We start from the raw sequence: 14,287 nt of genomic DNA on the forward strand, positions 1-14,287 counted from the left end.
GGGAGTGGGGAGGCCCGGTGGCCATTGCTCAAACCAGAAGAGAGCAGGGGCTAGGCCTACCTTGGTGTGGCATGGAGAGGTGTGGTGTGGCATGGTGTGGTCCCAGTCCCTCTCCCTAACCCCCAACACCAACCCCTCCCCCCAACAGGCCTCCTGGCTTCTCTCATCAACAGGCCCAGTCTTAAGTCCTGGCCCAGCTGGGGTGGGGACGGGAATGGGGAGAGGGCACAGGGAAACAAGGACACAAATGTTGCATTTTTAAGGCGTTTCTGATCCCAGTAAACACCACCACCCTTCTCCCCCTCAATATCTGGGAAAGTTTCCTGGGGTCCAGTGCTATTCCCACTTGTGGGATACCAAGACCACCTCCCAGGAGGAGAGAGAGAGAGAGAGAGAGAGAGAGAGAGAGAGAGAGAAAGCCATGGCCATGTCTTCATCCTTATAAGGTGCAGCCCCATCCAGTGTATCATCCACCCTCCCCTACTCCATTGCCTCTCTCCCTTTCTTATGGGGGGCTGCCCCACTCCCACCCTACCCCTTTGGTTCCACCCCCCAAGCCTGGCGGTACTAGGGAGAGGGACTCCAGCTTTGAGATAGAGTATTCCCCGGGCTCCAATGCCCAGGGACAAGGAATGGATTTGAAAACTTCCCCTCCCCCCGCCCCTCACTCCCCCACTCCCATGGATAAATCATCCTTTCAGAAAGACAATTTTAAGAGCCACTTACAGTCTTGGCTCCCTCTGAGACTTTCACACTCCCTCCCCCAATCTCCCCCCCAACTCTAGTGTTGAGAACTGAGAGTGAGGAGGGGATAAAAGTCCAACTCCCAGATGTCCTTTCTGCTGAAAGTTACATAATTACTTCTGTAAAAAGCCACAGGCCGCACCCATTCTCTTCAAGTTCAAAAAATGGGCCCTGGGGACCACTGCCTGGGGTGTTTCAGATGTGAGAGAAAGACCACATTTGGACCCATCAGGAAGTGCTGGCAGCTGGTATGTGAAGAATTAGGGGAACTTCAAAATGATCTTCCCTTGGCTGGGAGAGCAAGGCCCGACAGCCTCTGGTCCCCTCTCTTCTCTGCAGGAGTGAGATCCAGCCACCCATAATCCAATGCAATGACCAAGCAGGAGAGGGATGAATGGGTCCCCATCCCCCCAAGGATGGGGGATCCAAGCCAGGCTGGGAAGTATGAGAAGAGAGCCTCCAAGGCTCTTTGGGCCCAACAAATAGTCTAAGTCACAGTATTGGCACCAAGCAGGCCTGAAGGATTCTGGGGGCTGAGCCGTGGACATCCCCCAGGGAAAGGGAGATTAGAGGCTGGGCTGGGTAGAACGGGTAGCAGAGAAGGCAGACATCATTCTCTCCCCTCTACCCCCCCCCCCCATTAATTTTCCAAAATAAAGCGTGAAAAAAGACCCTCAGAATTCCCTCATGCTGATTGGCTTCTGAAGAGTAAAGTCAGGATGGAGGGAATGGCAGGTGCTGTTTCCATACAGCCTTGACGAATCCTGCCCAGAGCACTGAGCTTTAGGCCATCTGAGCGGAGGCAGCAATCTCTCTAGGGAGTATATGTCTGTGTGTGTGTGTGTGTGTGTGTGTGTGTGTGTGTGTGTGTGTGTGTGTATGTGTGTGTACACAAAAGACTGTCAGTAGAGGGGGAAAAGGTAGGGCTGGCAAGGATGACAGTGCATTAAAAAATAACAGATAAAGTCAGACTCTGACACACATAAATTACAAACATAAAAGACTGATGAAAGGGGTGGGAAGGGGGGGACATGGAGGCCTCTCGGCCTGGCCTTCTCTCAGCCAGGGCTGGTCCATCTTTGTCCTCCTTGGGGGCAGAACCGGGAGGGAAAGAGGCAACCGGGGCCTGGCAGAAGCCCCCTGGGAAAAGAGCCTGCAGTCTGTCTGGTCCATGGCTGCCCCTGGGGTGAGGCTGCCAGCTTTCCAAAGATAGGGCTGAGACCCAGGCCTCTGGAACCAGGACCCTCCCCAAACCAGAGATGAGAGGAAGGTAGTTCTCACCAGAGCAACGTGGGGATAGAGGGCAGTCTGCCTTTCCTCCATCCCCTGACAGGCAGGCAGGAGGGAAATTATATATATTAAAAAAAAGCCATGAGTTTACAAAAATAGAAAATAATTACAACAACTGGCAGGAGGCAGGGCTGGAGATGGACAGGGGCATCATGGGGCCGAGCAATGCCGCAGGGCAGGCTTATGTAAGGCGTCCTCAACCAGGTGCAGCTCCTTCTGGCCGACCACCACTCCCCGCAAGCAGCCCACAAAGCCTGTGCTATAGGCCTTGGGTAGGTTGTGGGCCACAGTCATCTTCTCCAGGCCTCCTGGGTGACACAACAGGGTGAGAAGAGCTGGTCAGTCAAACCAGAAAGACTTGACAGGCAGTCCACTTCCTCTATGCTCTGCCCCTTGCCCCCAACCTGCTCCCATCCCTCAGTCCATACATGCTCCCACTAGCAGGGGGACTGCTCTGAGCTGAGGGAACAACAGATGAAGAGAAGCTAATCTATACAAACATTAAAGCCAGGAGAAAATGGCCCTTTCTCCATTCTTTGAAGAGTTGGGGGAGGGCACTAAGCCGGACTCAACTGATGTGTTGGTTGGTTTTGGTGAACATTTTCCCCTTTTTGTTTTTCTTTTTTTGCAAGGCAATGGGGTTAAGTGACTTGCCCAAGGTCACACAGCTGGGTAATTATTAAGTGACTGAGGTCAAATTTGAACTCGGGTCCTCCTGACTCCAGGGCTGGTGCTCTATCCACTGTGTTTTCATTTTTGAAACAAAGAATGGAATAATACAAACAGGAATGGAGAAGGGAGGGGTAAATATAGATGTATGAGTTTTTCTTCCCAGCAATAAAACAAAAGAGAACAACAAACATTTTAAATCTAAGGAAAACAAAGCTATGTATAGCCCAAGGGACAAAATGACTTCTGGGGAGTCAGATTCATCTATGACTGACAATAGGACATCCCTGTGATATCTTCCCAAGCCACAAATAATAACCAATGTCTACATAAATTTAATCTGCTTGAGATCTGTAGGAAATACAGGTTCATTTTACAGATGAGGCTCAGATATGAGTATGGAACCCAGGATTTCTTAAACTCAAGACCAACAGAAATGATTCTGGAAATTTCTGCTTCCTTCACTGCTCTCGACTTGATATTCAGAACAGAGTTCTGAATTTGACTGAATTGCCAGAATTGTCACATGCCCCTGTCCAGTCTCTGGTGGAGGTTAATAGCTGAAGGGATGACCCATTACCCCATTACCCCCAATCAAATGGGATTGGTCAAAATGTCTGTGGAGTGATTGGAGAAAACTTTGAAGTATTCCAATTATTATAAAAGTTAGGGCAGAAGGACCTCCTAAGAAATGACTTTCTCAGGGGCGGCAGGGGCGGCTAGGTGGCGAGTGGATAGAGCACCAGCCCTGGAGTCAGGAGGACCCGAGTTCAAATCCAGCCTCAGACACTTAATAATTACCTAGCTGTGTGGCCTTGGGCAAGTCACTTAACCCCACTGCCTTGCAAAAACCTAAAAAAAAATGACTTTCTCTTTCTCCTCCCCACTTTTCACTTCCCCAGCTGTAGCTTACCTAGCCATAGGGCTCCATCCGTGTCCAGCTGCGTGGCCCCCAGTGGGGAGGATCCTGTCACGGGGGCCTCATTGCCAACCTGAAGGGAGCCTTCCCTTTGTACTCTGGGGAGAGAGCAGGGAGACTGAGTTATCTCCTTATACACACACACACACTCACTGGCTTCCAGGTACACATTACAACCCTTACTCCCACCTCACCTCCTCCAGAGTGCCTAGTAGGATTGCCACCATCTGGTTTATGGGAAGAGTCCTCTGCTTTCTTGGGTTCAATCTATCTCCTATGTTTTTGTGTGGTTACATGTATGTGCACATATGTGGACATGCTTTGCATGCATGCATGTAAGTATGGATCTGTGGGTACATGTGGATGTTTCTGAGGGTATCTGCAGGTGAATTTGGGTACCAGTCCCCATATGTACATGCCCCTTAGAATACAATACACAAGGAGATTCATGCCAGTGAGGCCTTCGGGGTTCATATATGCATATGCCTGTTCAGGCATGTAGCATGTACCCATGTATCCATGTGCATTGGGCCCTGGGGTTCTAACATTCTCATTCTAATGCATTTGAACTGAGGGTGGGTTACATGAAGGTTCTGGCTCCTTCCTCAGAGGGGGCCAGGTCTCCTCCTCTCTTATCCCTGGGGGGAAGGTTCAATCAATGCTGTGCCTCTGCCCCCATCCACTGGGGCTCTGTAGAGTCTATTCGCCCATGACTCCTCAGTCCTGCCTGTTCCCTCCTCATGTTCCATCAGCCCCTGCCTGAGCCTGCCAGGGCCAGGATTCCTGCTTCTCTTGGGGGCCAGGCTGCTGTCTGGGCCTGCCCACCCTCCCACCTGCCTACCCACTGGCTGAAGTGTCTCAGTTAGCCCTTACAGCTGTCCCTGCTCCAGCCTGGTCTGGTCCACCCTGTGCTGTAAATAACCAAGCTGTGTCCCCAGGGCAGGCCTGGGCATTCTCCCCTCCAAAGCCATCCCCACGCCCAGCTTCCCGGCCATTCCTAGAATCTGGGACAGGCAAGTCTGGGCACAGCCGGTACCCCCTGCCCCGACTCTCACCTCTATTATTAGCTCCAGGGCCAGTGGGCCAAGCTGGGCCCAGGTCTGAGACAGCTTCGCAGCTGTCCTCCTCCCCATCCCCCACATCCCCAGCTCCCGCTGACCTGGAGGCCTTGACGCGCAGCCAGCGGTTGGTGTTAACAGGCACGGTGGAGCGCAGCACCACGGGCTGGGAGCCCAGGTCATAGGTCATCTGAAGGCGGCCATTCACGATGGCCAGAGCAATGTAATCGGCCCGCTCGGTGCCCTTGCCGCTCCACAGCACCAAGCCCTGAATGGCCTCCGTCCGCAGGCTCAGCTCAAAGTGGTTCTCTTGCAGGGCCTTCTCGCTGGGGGAGAGGGAGGAGAGGACAGGACTGGCCATTAGGGTGCTGGCCGGGGCAGGGAGATGGGAGGGACAGGCCAGATGGACCGAGGAAGAGAATGGGGACACAGCAAGTCTAGACATGCACACACAGAGATGGAGGGGAGACAAAGACACCCTGGGAGGAGATCCTGACAGAGGGGTCCAAGAGGCAGACATTGACAAAGGAGTACAGAGACCAAGTCACCGAGAGACACATGAGAGACCAAGAGACACAGAGAGACACCAAGAGGCTGAGAGGCAGGCAGGGAGGCCACGGTGGGCCTGGGCACTTGAGGAAATGCTCACCTGGAAAGGACCCCGGAGTCCAGAGCATCAGGACTTAGAAGCAAGAAGAAAGGGAGGGAAGCAGTAAGCAGGGCGAGAGGCAGCCCAAGCAGGGTGGGGAGTCTGGGGAGGAGGAGGCTAAGGGAACCCCGAGACCATAGAACCCCGGGCAGTGAAGGGAAAAGAGGAAGCTGCTGGCCAGCTGCACCCTGTTCCCCCTCCCCCCAGTGCTCATGGGGATGAAGGGGTACACTAGTCTTGGCTCTTTCCCTTCCTGGGGGCCCTCCCTGAAGGGGGTTGGACCCTCCCAAGGCTGCTCAGTTCAGTCCTCCACCTTGGGGTAGACCTCCCCTTGATCAAACTGTAGTAGACGGTTCTTCCAGGAGTACCTGGGGGCACTAGCGGGGCTTGACCTGACTTGGAGAACAAGGAAGGGCCCTCCCCAGAGGCCTACCAACTCTGCCTAAATCAGAGAACTGGGAGGGGAATGGTCTGGGACCAGGGCACCAGGAACACACAGAAACATAGGCGGCTGCCCCAATGCCAGCCCAGGGCCAAACAGTCCAGCTCTTAGTTCCCAAGGGGGGAAGAGGGATGAGATGATGCAAGATGGGAGGTCAAGGGGATGCCTTATAGGGGAAACACAGAATACAAGTTAACTAACACACATGAGTGTTACATAGAGACAAACATATATCCAGGCATGGGTAAACACGTATGATATCCTAAGGGGTGTTGGGAAACAGATAGTCCCTCATCACTGAGAGAAGAATGGTAGCAATATTTCTCTGAAAGGAAAACTAAGCAATCCCAGCAGGATTCACTTGGGTCTGAGGACTTATACTAGCCTCACACCCATGAAAGAAGGGGAAACCGAGGCTCAAAAGAGAGGCAGTTTCCTACTGGTAAGAGAAGTTCTTGGCATCTGAGGTAAATCTTCCCTATTAAGACTCTAGCCCCTAGCTCTGAACATCATCAGTTCCTGCTATCTGCATACCAGCCCTGGCCCCTACCCGGGGCATGGCTGCCTACCTGATGACAGCCCTAGGGATAAGCGGATTTTAGTGGTGGGGATGTATATATGTGTATGAAAAGATAAATGGAAGAATGGATGGATGAATGGATGGTCTGTGAAGGCGGAGGGGCAGACTGAGGATGCTTAATGGGTAACAAAGGGGCTTGGAGGTTGGCCAGTGGAACCCTAGGGAAGATAAATGGCCTGGAAATATTGGGGAGATGAACTTTGGCCTACAAGACCCCTGAAGATAAGGAGTCTGGGAATGGATGGACAGCCCTACGGCTGGCTGATATATGAAGAGGGGGGCTGGGGCAAGGAGGTGGGGTGTCAGAGGGTGACTACATGATCAATGAGAAGGGCAGGTGTCCAATGAGGAGGATGGGGTTGCTGTGCTACTTACGCTGGGATCTCATTGGTCAGTTCGCTTGGAAACAGAGAAACAAGGACAGTGAGAAAACAGGACACAGACAGGAAATTGGAGGTAGAAGACAGACGGACAATAAGACATACCAAAAGCGCAGAGAGCCAGGCTAGTAATAAGGGAGATGGGGGCAGAGTGGAAAGTAGGAAGGACAAGAGGAAGGAAAGATACTGCTCCCAACCCCAAGTTAGAACTAGATGAGGGGCACTGAGGGACGTTGATGATGGTTCCGCATCTCTGCCTTCAGTCTCCCTCCCATTCTTCTTAGAAGCTGCTGGGAGACCTGAAAGTGGCTGTTGGCCTGGCGGGAAGCTAGGTGGGACAGGGACGCTGAGAGTTGGGAAGTATTACCTGGTGGTCACTGCATTGTGATACTCAATGAAGGTGCGTCCATCAAAGGCGATGGAGTCCAGATCAGCAGCCGACTTCTCAATCAGCCCTAGTATGGTGGGGTGAGGTAAACGCAGTAAGCACCATCAGTTTAAAGCTGGAAGGGACCTTAGCAACCATCAGGTTTAACACCCCCCCCCCATTTTGCTGGAGGAAATTGTTCCCAGAAATATGAAATTCTGGCTCAGATTGTCACAGGTAGGAAGAGGCTGGGATGGGATTTGACTCTAAGACTTCTAGTGCCAGCTCACTTTCTACTGTACCATGCCCCCTCCCCTTTTTTATGAAATTTTTAAAATTTATTTTTAAGACAATAGGGTTAAGTGACTTGCCCAAGGCCACACAGTTAGGTAATTATTAAGTGTGTGAGGCCAGATTTGAAGTCAGGTCCTCCTGACTCCAGGGCCAGTGCTCTATCCACTGCACCACCTAGCTGCCCCTAACCCACTCCCCTTTTAATCCTCATCTCCCATGGGCAGAAACCTCTTTGCCGAGTCCAACTTGAAGAAAGTCAATGTGGTACAACTCAGACCTGTCAGACTTCTCTCCCAAACCACCCCCTAACCAAGCCCTGGCCTCACCCTTCTCGCAGTGGACCCCTGAGAAGCCCCCTGGGCACAGGCACTCATAGGTGTCCAGCTGGGGAGAGCAAGAACCCCCATTGAGGCAGGGCTGGCCCAAGGCCCGGGTACAGGGGTGGTCAGAGAAGGAGGAGATCTCAACTGCATCTAGAACATTCTCTCTTGTCAGAAGCTGGCGGCCCTTCAGTGAGACCTGGAGGCAGGGGAGAGAAGGGAGAATTATAGGGGCAATCTGGGAGCCATACCCTACCTCTGGTTCCCCTCCCTGGACCTGGGGTAGCTCTTACCATCTGGATGGCCCCATCAAAGCCTCCAGAGACAGCAGCTGCACGGGCCAGTTTGCTGAAGTCAGGAGCACCTCCCACATATAGTGGCTCCTTCAAATTGAGGACAGTGTGTGGCATCTGGGGAGAGGGGGAGCCATGAGAATCTGAATCAGAAGCGGGGAGCCCAGACTGTACCTTGAGTCTACCTTCCCTTGAGTCTGAGAGACCCTCAGGGACAAACTTAAAACACATCCCACAACCACAAGCGGATCCATCCCTAACCCCAAAGACAATGACTTTACCCAGGTTCATTAGAACACACAGAAATGACCGACCAATGAGATATCACTAAATGAAGGGCAGGAAGTCAAGAATGGGAGTGAAGGGACATGGAGGCAGCTACTCTAGACACTGGATCTGAGAGAAGATGGAGGTGAGTGATGGGAAACAAGGGACAGGAGGAAGGTAGCCAAATTAACAATTGGAGAGTACAGATTTAGGGCTAGAAGGGACCCTTCCTTTTACAAAGGAGAGAACCAAGGCCCAGAGAAATCAAGACTGTCAATCAACCAAGCATTTATAAAGCACCTACTAGGAGCCAGGCACTGGGAACACAAAGACTAAAACAAAAGAATTTCAGCTCTCCAGGAGCTGAGCAAATAGGAAAGTGGGAGGAACATAATTTGAACTGAGGCTCTATCACCGAATCAGTGTTCAATTCATTCTACCAGGTGGATGGGATTCTCAGTCTAGGAATCTCCTGTGCTCACAACCCCAAGCTAGTACTGAGGATGCCTCTTGATTTGAATTCATTGGTTTGGGAAGTCTCTCCACTGATACAGATTATAACCCCTCAATCAATCATTTGGTAGATGGTCTTCTAAAGTTGTTGGGGTCAACAAATTCAACTGCCACCACCAATCTGGTAAGAAGTCCAAAGGTAGCCCAGCTGGGCCTCAGACCAGACTAGCCTCCAGCTTGGGGTCTGCCCCCACAGCCTTGAAGACCACTGTCACATCTGAGTCGTGATGAGACAATGACCTAAACCTACCCTCCAGGAGCTTACAAGCTAATGAGGGTTTGGGGTGGGGGGGGAAGGGTTGAGGAAGGTTCATGTCCACAAATAACTACAATTCAGGTTAGAATGATGTTAGCTTATAGGACAGGCAAACAGAAGCAATACTTATCTGTACCTTTCGGGATTTCTGAAATCCGGAGGGGGGCAATGCAGAGAGAGGGCAAAAAAGGGGGAAGCAGCAGGGAAAAGAACAAAGACAAAGACGGCCAGACAGAGACGGGGATAGACAGACAGGGAGAGAGAGAAAACAGATCAGTAGGATAATGCCAGGGGGCCCAAGGGGCAAGGGTGGCCAGCAGTGGGGAAGGGGGAGGAGGAGCATCCCACAGGCCCTCTGCTGTGGTTAGAAATCTAAGCAGAAGGGGGACATGGCATGGCGGGGGCAGCAGAAGTATCAGAGCTTTTCAGAATTACTATAGGGCAATACTGACAGAGCTGCAGGAGGCTGAATGGGGAGAGCCCCTCTCCACCCCCCAGGTACTGCTTCTGGGTTTGGGTCCCATCCAAGCTCCCAACAGCCCCCTTCCCTAGATCAGTTTCCCTACCCCCCCCCCCACCCTCCCAGCTAGGATCCCAGAAGAGGGGGTCTGGCCTATCCAACTATGATAATCAGGACTGGGGGTGGAGCTCCTCATTCTAAACTTCCCGCCATCTTACTCAGGCTCCCACCAGCTCACTTACTGGGGATTCTCCAAGCACTCGTTCCCCATCATTGATCCACATGGCCCCCTTCCTCCCATTTCGCTCCAGAGAGACCCGGGTCCATTTGTTCAAGGTGATGGGCTCCTTGCTCCTAGCAGGTGGGAGACAAGAAAGTAAGAGAACAGTTAGTCCAGCTTAGGGCTCTCTTGGTGCCCTGGCCCAGACCTCAGCCTCCCTGCCTGGCCCGGGTGCCAGATGCAATCCCAACCCGAGGAAGTCACCTGATAACTGCGGCTCCCTTGCCCAGATCATAGCGATATTCCAGATGTCCACCATGCAGGGCCAGGGATACAAAGTCGCCTTTGCCATCTGTCTTCTGCCCATTGTAGAACAGGACACCACTGGGGCTCCGGGTCAGGAACACAACATCCATGGCCATCTTCTCCCTGTGGCAGTTGGGAAGTCATCCCTGCCATCCCCCATTCTAGGGGCCCTGACCATGGTGTACTCCCCTAGGTCTCAGCTGGCCTGTGAGGAAAGCCAGGAGCCAGAACCCCCCCCCCCAAAATCCTCCTAGACCTGAGTCCAGATCCCAGCCCCTCTCACCCTCGGACATCCCCGAAGGTATGCAGGCCTTTCAACTCCAGGTAGGAAAAGCCGCTGAAGGTGGGAAGGAAGGGTCTGGATGGGTCTTGCTCTGTAACTAGGGAATAAAGGAAAGGAAAGTCATCAGCCTTCTACCAGGCAGGGTTCCATGCTTGTCTGGCACATGACTTGGTTTCCCTCCCACACCTCTCTTAGTTTCCTCATTAGTCAATGAGGGGCCCAGCCTTAGAAGCCTCTTCCAGCTTGAGAACTAAGAGTCTATTTGCCCCAGACTTTGGTCAAGTCAGACCTTAGTCAAGTCTCCTTCCCTTTCTCTGAGCCTCAGTTTCCCCAGCTGTCGAAAGAAGGAATTCAGATAAACAGGTCTTAGAAGTCCCCTCTGTCCCCGGATCCAAGAACCCCAAGTCCACAAAGTGAAAAGTACTGGACTCAAATTCTGACTTTGTCACACTCCTGAATTTCAGTTCCCTTAATTATAAAATGAGAGATGGTAGGACTAGCCAGTGGAACAACTCTGTGCTTGCCCCAGGATGCCGACACAGAATCAATCAGCAGGTATTCATGAAGGGTCTATTATGTGCTGGTGCTGGGGATATGAATGCAATATGGGAAATGATCTCTCCTCCCAGGGAAGTCTGAGTGTGCCACTTGCAGTAGCGGCCCCTGAAAGCATCATCATCCTCTCAGGACAGACTGAGTTCTGGAGCCCCCAATTGGATCTATCTACTCTAGTTCACCTCTGCCAATCTCACCTGTCTGGCAGAACTGTCCCCCTCGACCCATGGGGCATTCACACTTGAAACCTCCCTCAGGCAGCACTCGGCAGGTAGCTGCCCCTTGGCAAGGATTGGGCTGGCAGGGGTTCCTCTCATCAGCACAGGTAGGGCCTGGAGAGTCAGGGACCACAATCAACAAACACAGCCTATCCCTCCATCTTCATGCTCAGCCTCAGGCCCCATTCTGGTGCCCGCATCCTTCCTCAAACATCAGTCTCTCACCTTCTCGGCCCTTTGGACACTGACAGTGGAACATGTCGGCTTCTCGGGCCTGGCAGGTGGCCCCATGGTGACAAGGGTTGGGCAGACAGGGATTGTTCCCACACTCGCCCACCCCGGAACCATAGAGAACATCTGGGCCTTTCTCTCTAAGCCCAATCCTTTGATTGTTCACATCCAAGAGGCGAATGCAACCCCTCAGGCCAGCCCGGGCTGATGTGCGCTCCGACACTCTGCCAGGAGAAGAAGCCAAGGGCAGGGTCAGTGCTGGGGCCTGGTCAGCCCTGCCTCCCACCCTACCCCACTCCTGCTCCACCAGGCCCCCACTCACACGGATGCCTGGTCCTCAGGGACACCACCCACAAACAGGTCTGTGTCCAGGTTGAGACCATCAGTGCCACTGGGACTCTCGCCCATCACATGGGGCTCCCCATCCACAGAGAGCATTCCTTGTCGCCGGTTTCTTGTCACTACCAGGTGGTGCCACCGGCCACGCTCCACAGGCACCTTGCTGGTGACTATGCCCATGCCTGAGCCCGTGTCAAACCTAGTGGGTATATGAGGCATTGCAGCTTAGGAGACTCAGGAGAAAAGTCTATCCCCTTCCTAGAATCACCACCCACTGTGCCCAGATCAACATCAGATGGGCCAAAAGGAGACTTAGAGCTACTTTACAGATTCAGAAATTGAGGCTCAGAAAGGGTCCAAGTGATTTGGCTCAAACAACGCACAGGAATTAAAGGGCCAAGGTGGAATTCAAGCCCAAGTCTACTAACTCCCCTTTCTCACTTATACCATGAAATATCTCCCCCTTCTAACCAACACAAGCCCAAAGTCATAAAACAAGATCACAAGGAGTCATACAATGTTACAGAACCTCATAGGCTACATCAGTATCATTCACATACACACATGCTCACCCTGTGTCTCATGAACATAAGGGCTCTCAGAACCCCATGAATAGTCCCCCCAAAACTGTGTTGCACATGTGCATACTATCACATATACATAGGGTCACACACAAAAACTCAGACCCTAGACCTGCACTTATCCATCCATCCATCCATCCATCAATCCATCCATCCATCCAACCATGCATCTGTCCATTCATCCATCAGTCCATCCATCTGCCCATCCATCTATCCATCCATCCATCTGTCCATCCATCTGTCCATCCATTCATCCATCCATTTTCAGTCACTGGGCTGACCAGTGTGCTGACCTCTTGCTCATACCTGAGTTCCACAAAGCCGTTGACCAGTGTGAGTGCAATGAAGTCCTTCCCAGAGCTCTGACCATTGTATAGAAGAAGCCCGTGGGGCTCAGACACGCGGAACTCCATGGCCACCCGCAGGGTGTGGTAGGCTCGGAGTGTGGGGAAGGCCAGGTAGGATCTGCCCCCAAAAGCGGGCACGAAATATTGTACATCTGGGAGAGGGGCACAAAGTATGTGCTGGGGGGTGGGCATGGTTCTCTGGTCTCCCCACCCACCCTGCCTGCAGGTGTACAGGTGGTCCAGGGGAGAGAAGAAGGTGAGCTGTAGGGCCTGACCCACTTCTTCTCTGACCCCTAGCACTCCAGTCACCTCCTTTCCCGCCGACCCACTAACCTTTCTCGCAGACGGCTCCGCCTCTGCCAGCTGGGCAGCTGCAGCTGAAATCCTTCCCATTATCTTCACAGGTGCCTCCATGGAGGCAGGGGTGGGAGTCACAGGGCCTCGGAGGTCTCCGGGTCACGGGGGCAGTAACAGGGGGCAGGGCCATGGTGACAGATGGTCTACGTGTTGCTGGCAGGGCCGGAGTCCTGTTGTGGGTCCGGCCCAGGTGACCTGGGTACAGGGTGTGAGGGGTCATAGCCGAGGTGTGGCGGCTGCCCGGCGTCATGACCTCAGCCGTGGCCACAGTGGTGGTTGTGGTAGCTGTGGTGAATAGCATAGGGAGCCAGTCTGCGAGAGAGGAAAGGACCGTTGGTGCCTGGGGTATGCCAGAGAAGGGGCTAAGCACAGCCAGGAGGTGGGGGTGGTCCATCCCCCCACCTCCAGGCAGCTTCTGTTATTCCTTCAGTCCCTCATTCCAGGCAGATGGATGAATGCATGTTAGTTAAAAGAAGAATACTTTTTTAGTTGGGGCATCTCCCAGCTGGGATTGGGATCACCCTGCCCTTTGACCCAGAAGCAAAAGGACCCCTATGTCCCCTAGGCAGGGGCATCATGAGGCTCACAGGGTGGGAAGGAAGGGGGAAAGGTAACTGAGCTCCTGCTGAGCCCACATAGGACCCTGAGTTCTGAGATGAATGGAGTAGGCATCAGACCTGACTGGTTCCCCAGATCAGAAGGCCAGGCTGGGCAAGGCTGGCACTCACCAAAGTCCATGAACTTCACGTGGTCTACCAGGGGCTGTTTCACCACGAGGACCCTCTTCTTGGACGTTCTGATCTGTTTCAGCAGGGCCCGGCCCACATCAAGAGCCGTGAAAGATGTGGCTGGGGGGAAAGAGGAAGGGAAGCGGGGATAGGGGCAGCCACTTAAGAAGCACTGACCCCAACTGCCTCTTCCCCTCCCCAGCCAGGACCCCAAACAAGGGGGTCATTGTTAAAAGCTCCCACACAGGCCCTTTTGTCCCTGAGCCCCCTGGCCCCTGCCGCCTCTACCCACCCTCCTCAGAAACTCCTCCACCTTCTGGAGAGCCCCACCCCAGGCCTGGGGGGATTCAGGGGCAGACAGGCCCCTCACTCACAGGGGTCAAAGTGGGCATCCACAATGGCTCGCACAGAGCCGCCCGGGCCCAGGTCCCGCATCCGAACACTCCGGAAATCCTTCTTGACGTCTGAATTCCGGAACAGGCCCTCCAGCTGTGGGGTGAGGAGAGGGGGCAGACACTCAGCTCAGGGGAGATCCGCCCTCCTGTCTCCAGGGTTGTCCTAACCCAGATTCGCAAGGCCTGTGACATTGGAGGGAGGAGGATAGGGGTCCCAGAAGATCCC

The 14,287-nt window shown here is 53.3% G+C and overlaps 1 protein-coding gene across 1 annotated transcript in view; it reads right to left on the minus strand.

Annotated features, from left to right (window-relative positions):
* Positions 1–1,568: 1,568 nt before the first annotated feature.
* Positions 1,569–14,287, minus strand: part of AGRN (agrin) — a 52,662-nt gene continuing 39,943 nt past the window's right edge. The window contains exons 20-35 of the mRNA XM_074218792.1: positions 14,041–14,155; positions 13,667–13,786; positions 12,915–13,250; positions 12,541–12,733; positions 11,637–11,852; positions 11,309–11,538; positions 11,063–11,197; positions 10,311–10,407; positions 9,986–10,150; positions 9,744–9,855; positions 8,006–8,122; positions 7,719–7,911; positions 7,099–7,186; positions 4,782–5,006; positions 3,617–3,720; positions 1,569–2,342 (exon numbers count right to left, since the gene is read on the minus strand). Of these exons, the coding sequence (XP_074074893.1) occupies positions 2,185–2,342; positions 3,617–3,720; positions 4,782–5,006; positions 7,099–7,186; positions 7,719–7,911; positions 8,006–8,122; positions 9,744–9,855; positions 9,986–10,150; positions 10,311–10,407; positions 11,063–11,197; positions 11,309–11,538; positions 11,637–11,852; positions 12,541–12,733; positions 12,915–13,250; positions 13,667–13,786; positions 14,041–14,155 (2,604 nt within the window). The 3' untranslated portion in view covers positions 1,569–2,184. The remainder of the gene's footprint in view (positions 2,343–3,616; positions 3,721–4,781; positions 5,007–7,098; positions 7,187–7,718; positions 7,912–8,005; positions 8,123–9,743; positions 9,856–9,985; positions 10,151–10,310; positions 10,408–11,062; positions 11,198–11,308; positions 11,539–11,636; positions 11,853–12,540; positions 12,734–12,914; positions 13,251–13,666; positions 13,787–14,040; positions 14,156–14,287) is intronic.

Source organism: Macrotis lagotis, chromosome 1 (genome assembly GCF_037893015.1).
Source record: "Macrotis lagotis isolate mMagLag1 chromosome 1, bilby.v1.9.chrom.fasta, whole genome shotgun sequence".
Classification (NCBI taxonomy): domain Eukaryota; kingdom Metazoa; phylum Chordata; class Mammalia; order Peramelemorphia; family Peramelidae; genus Macrotis; species Macrotis lagotis.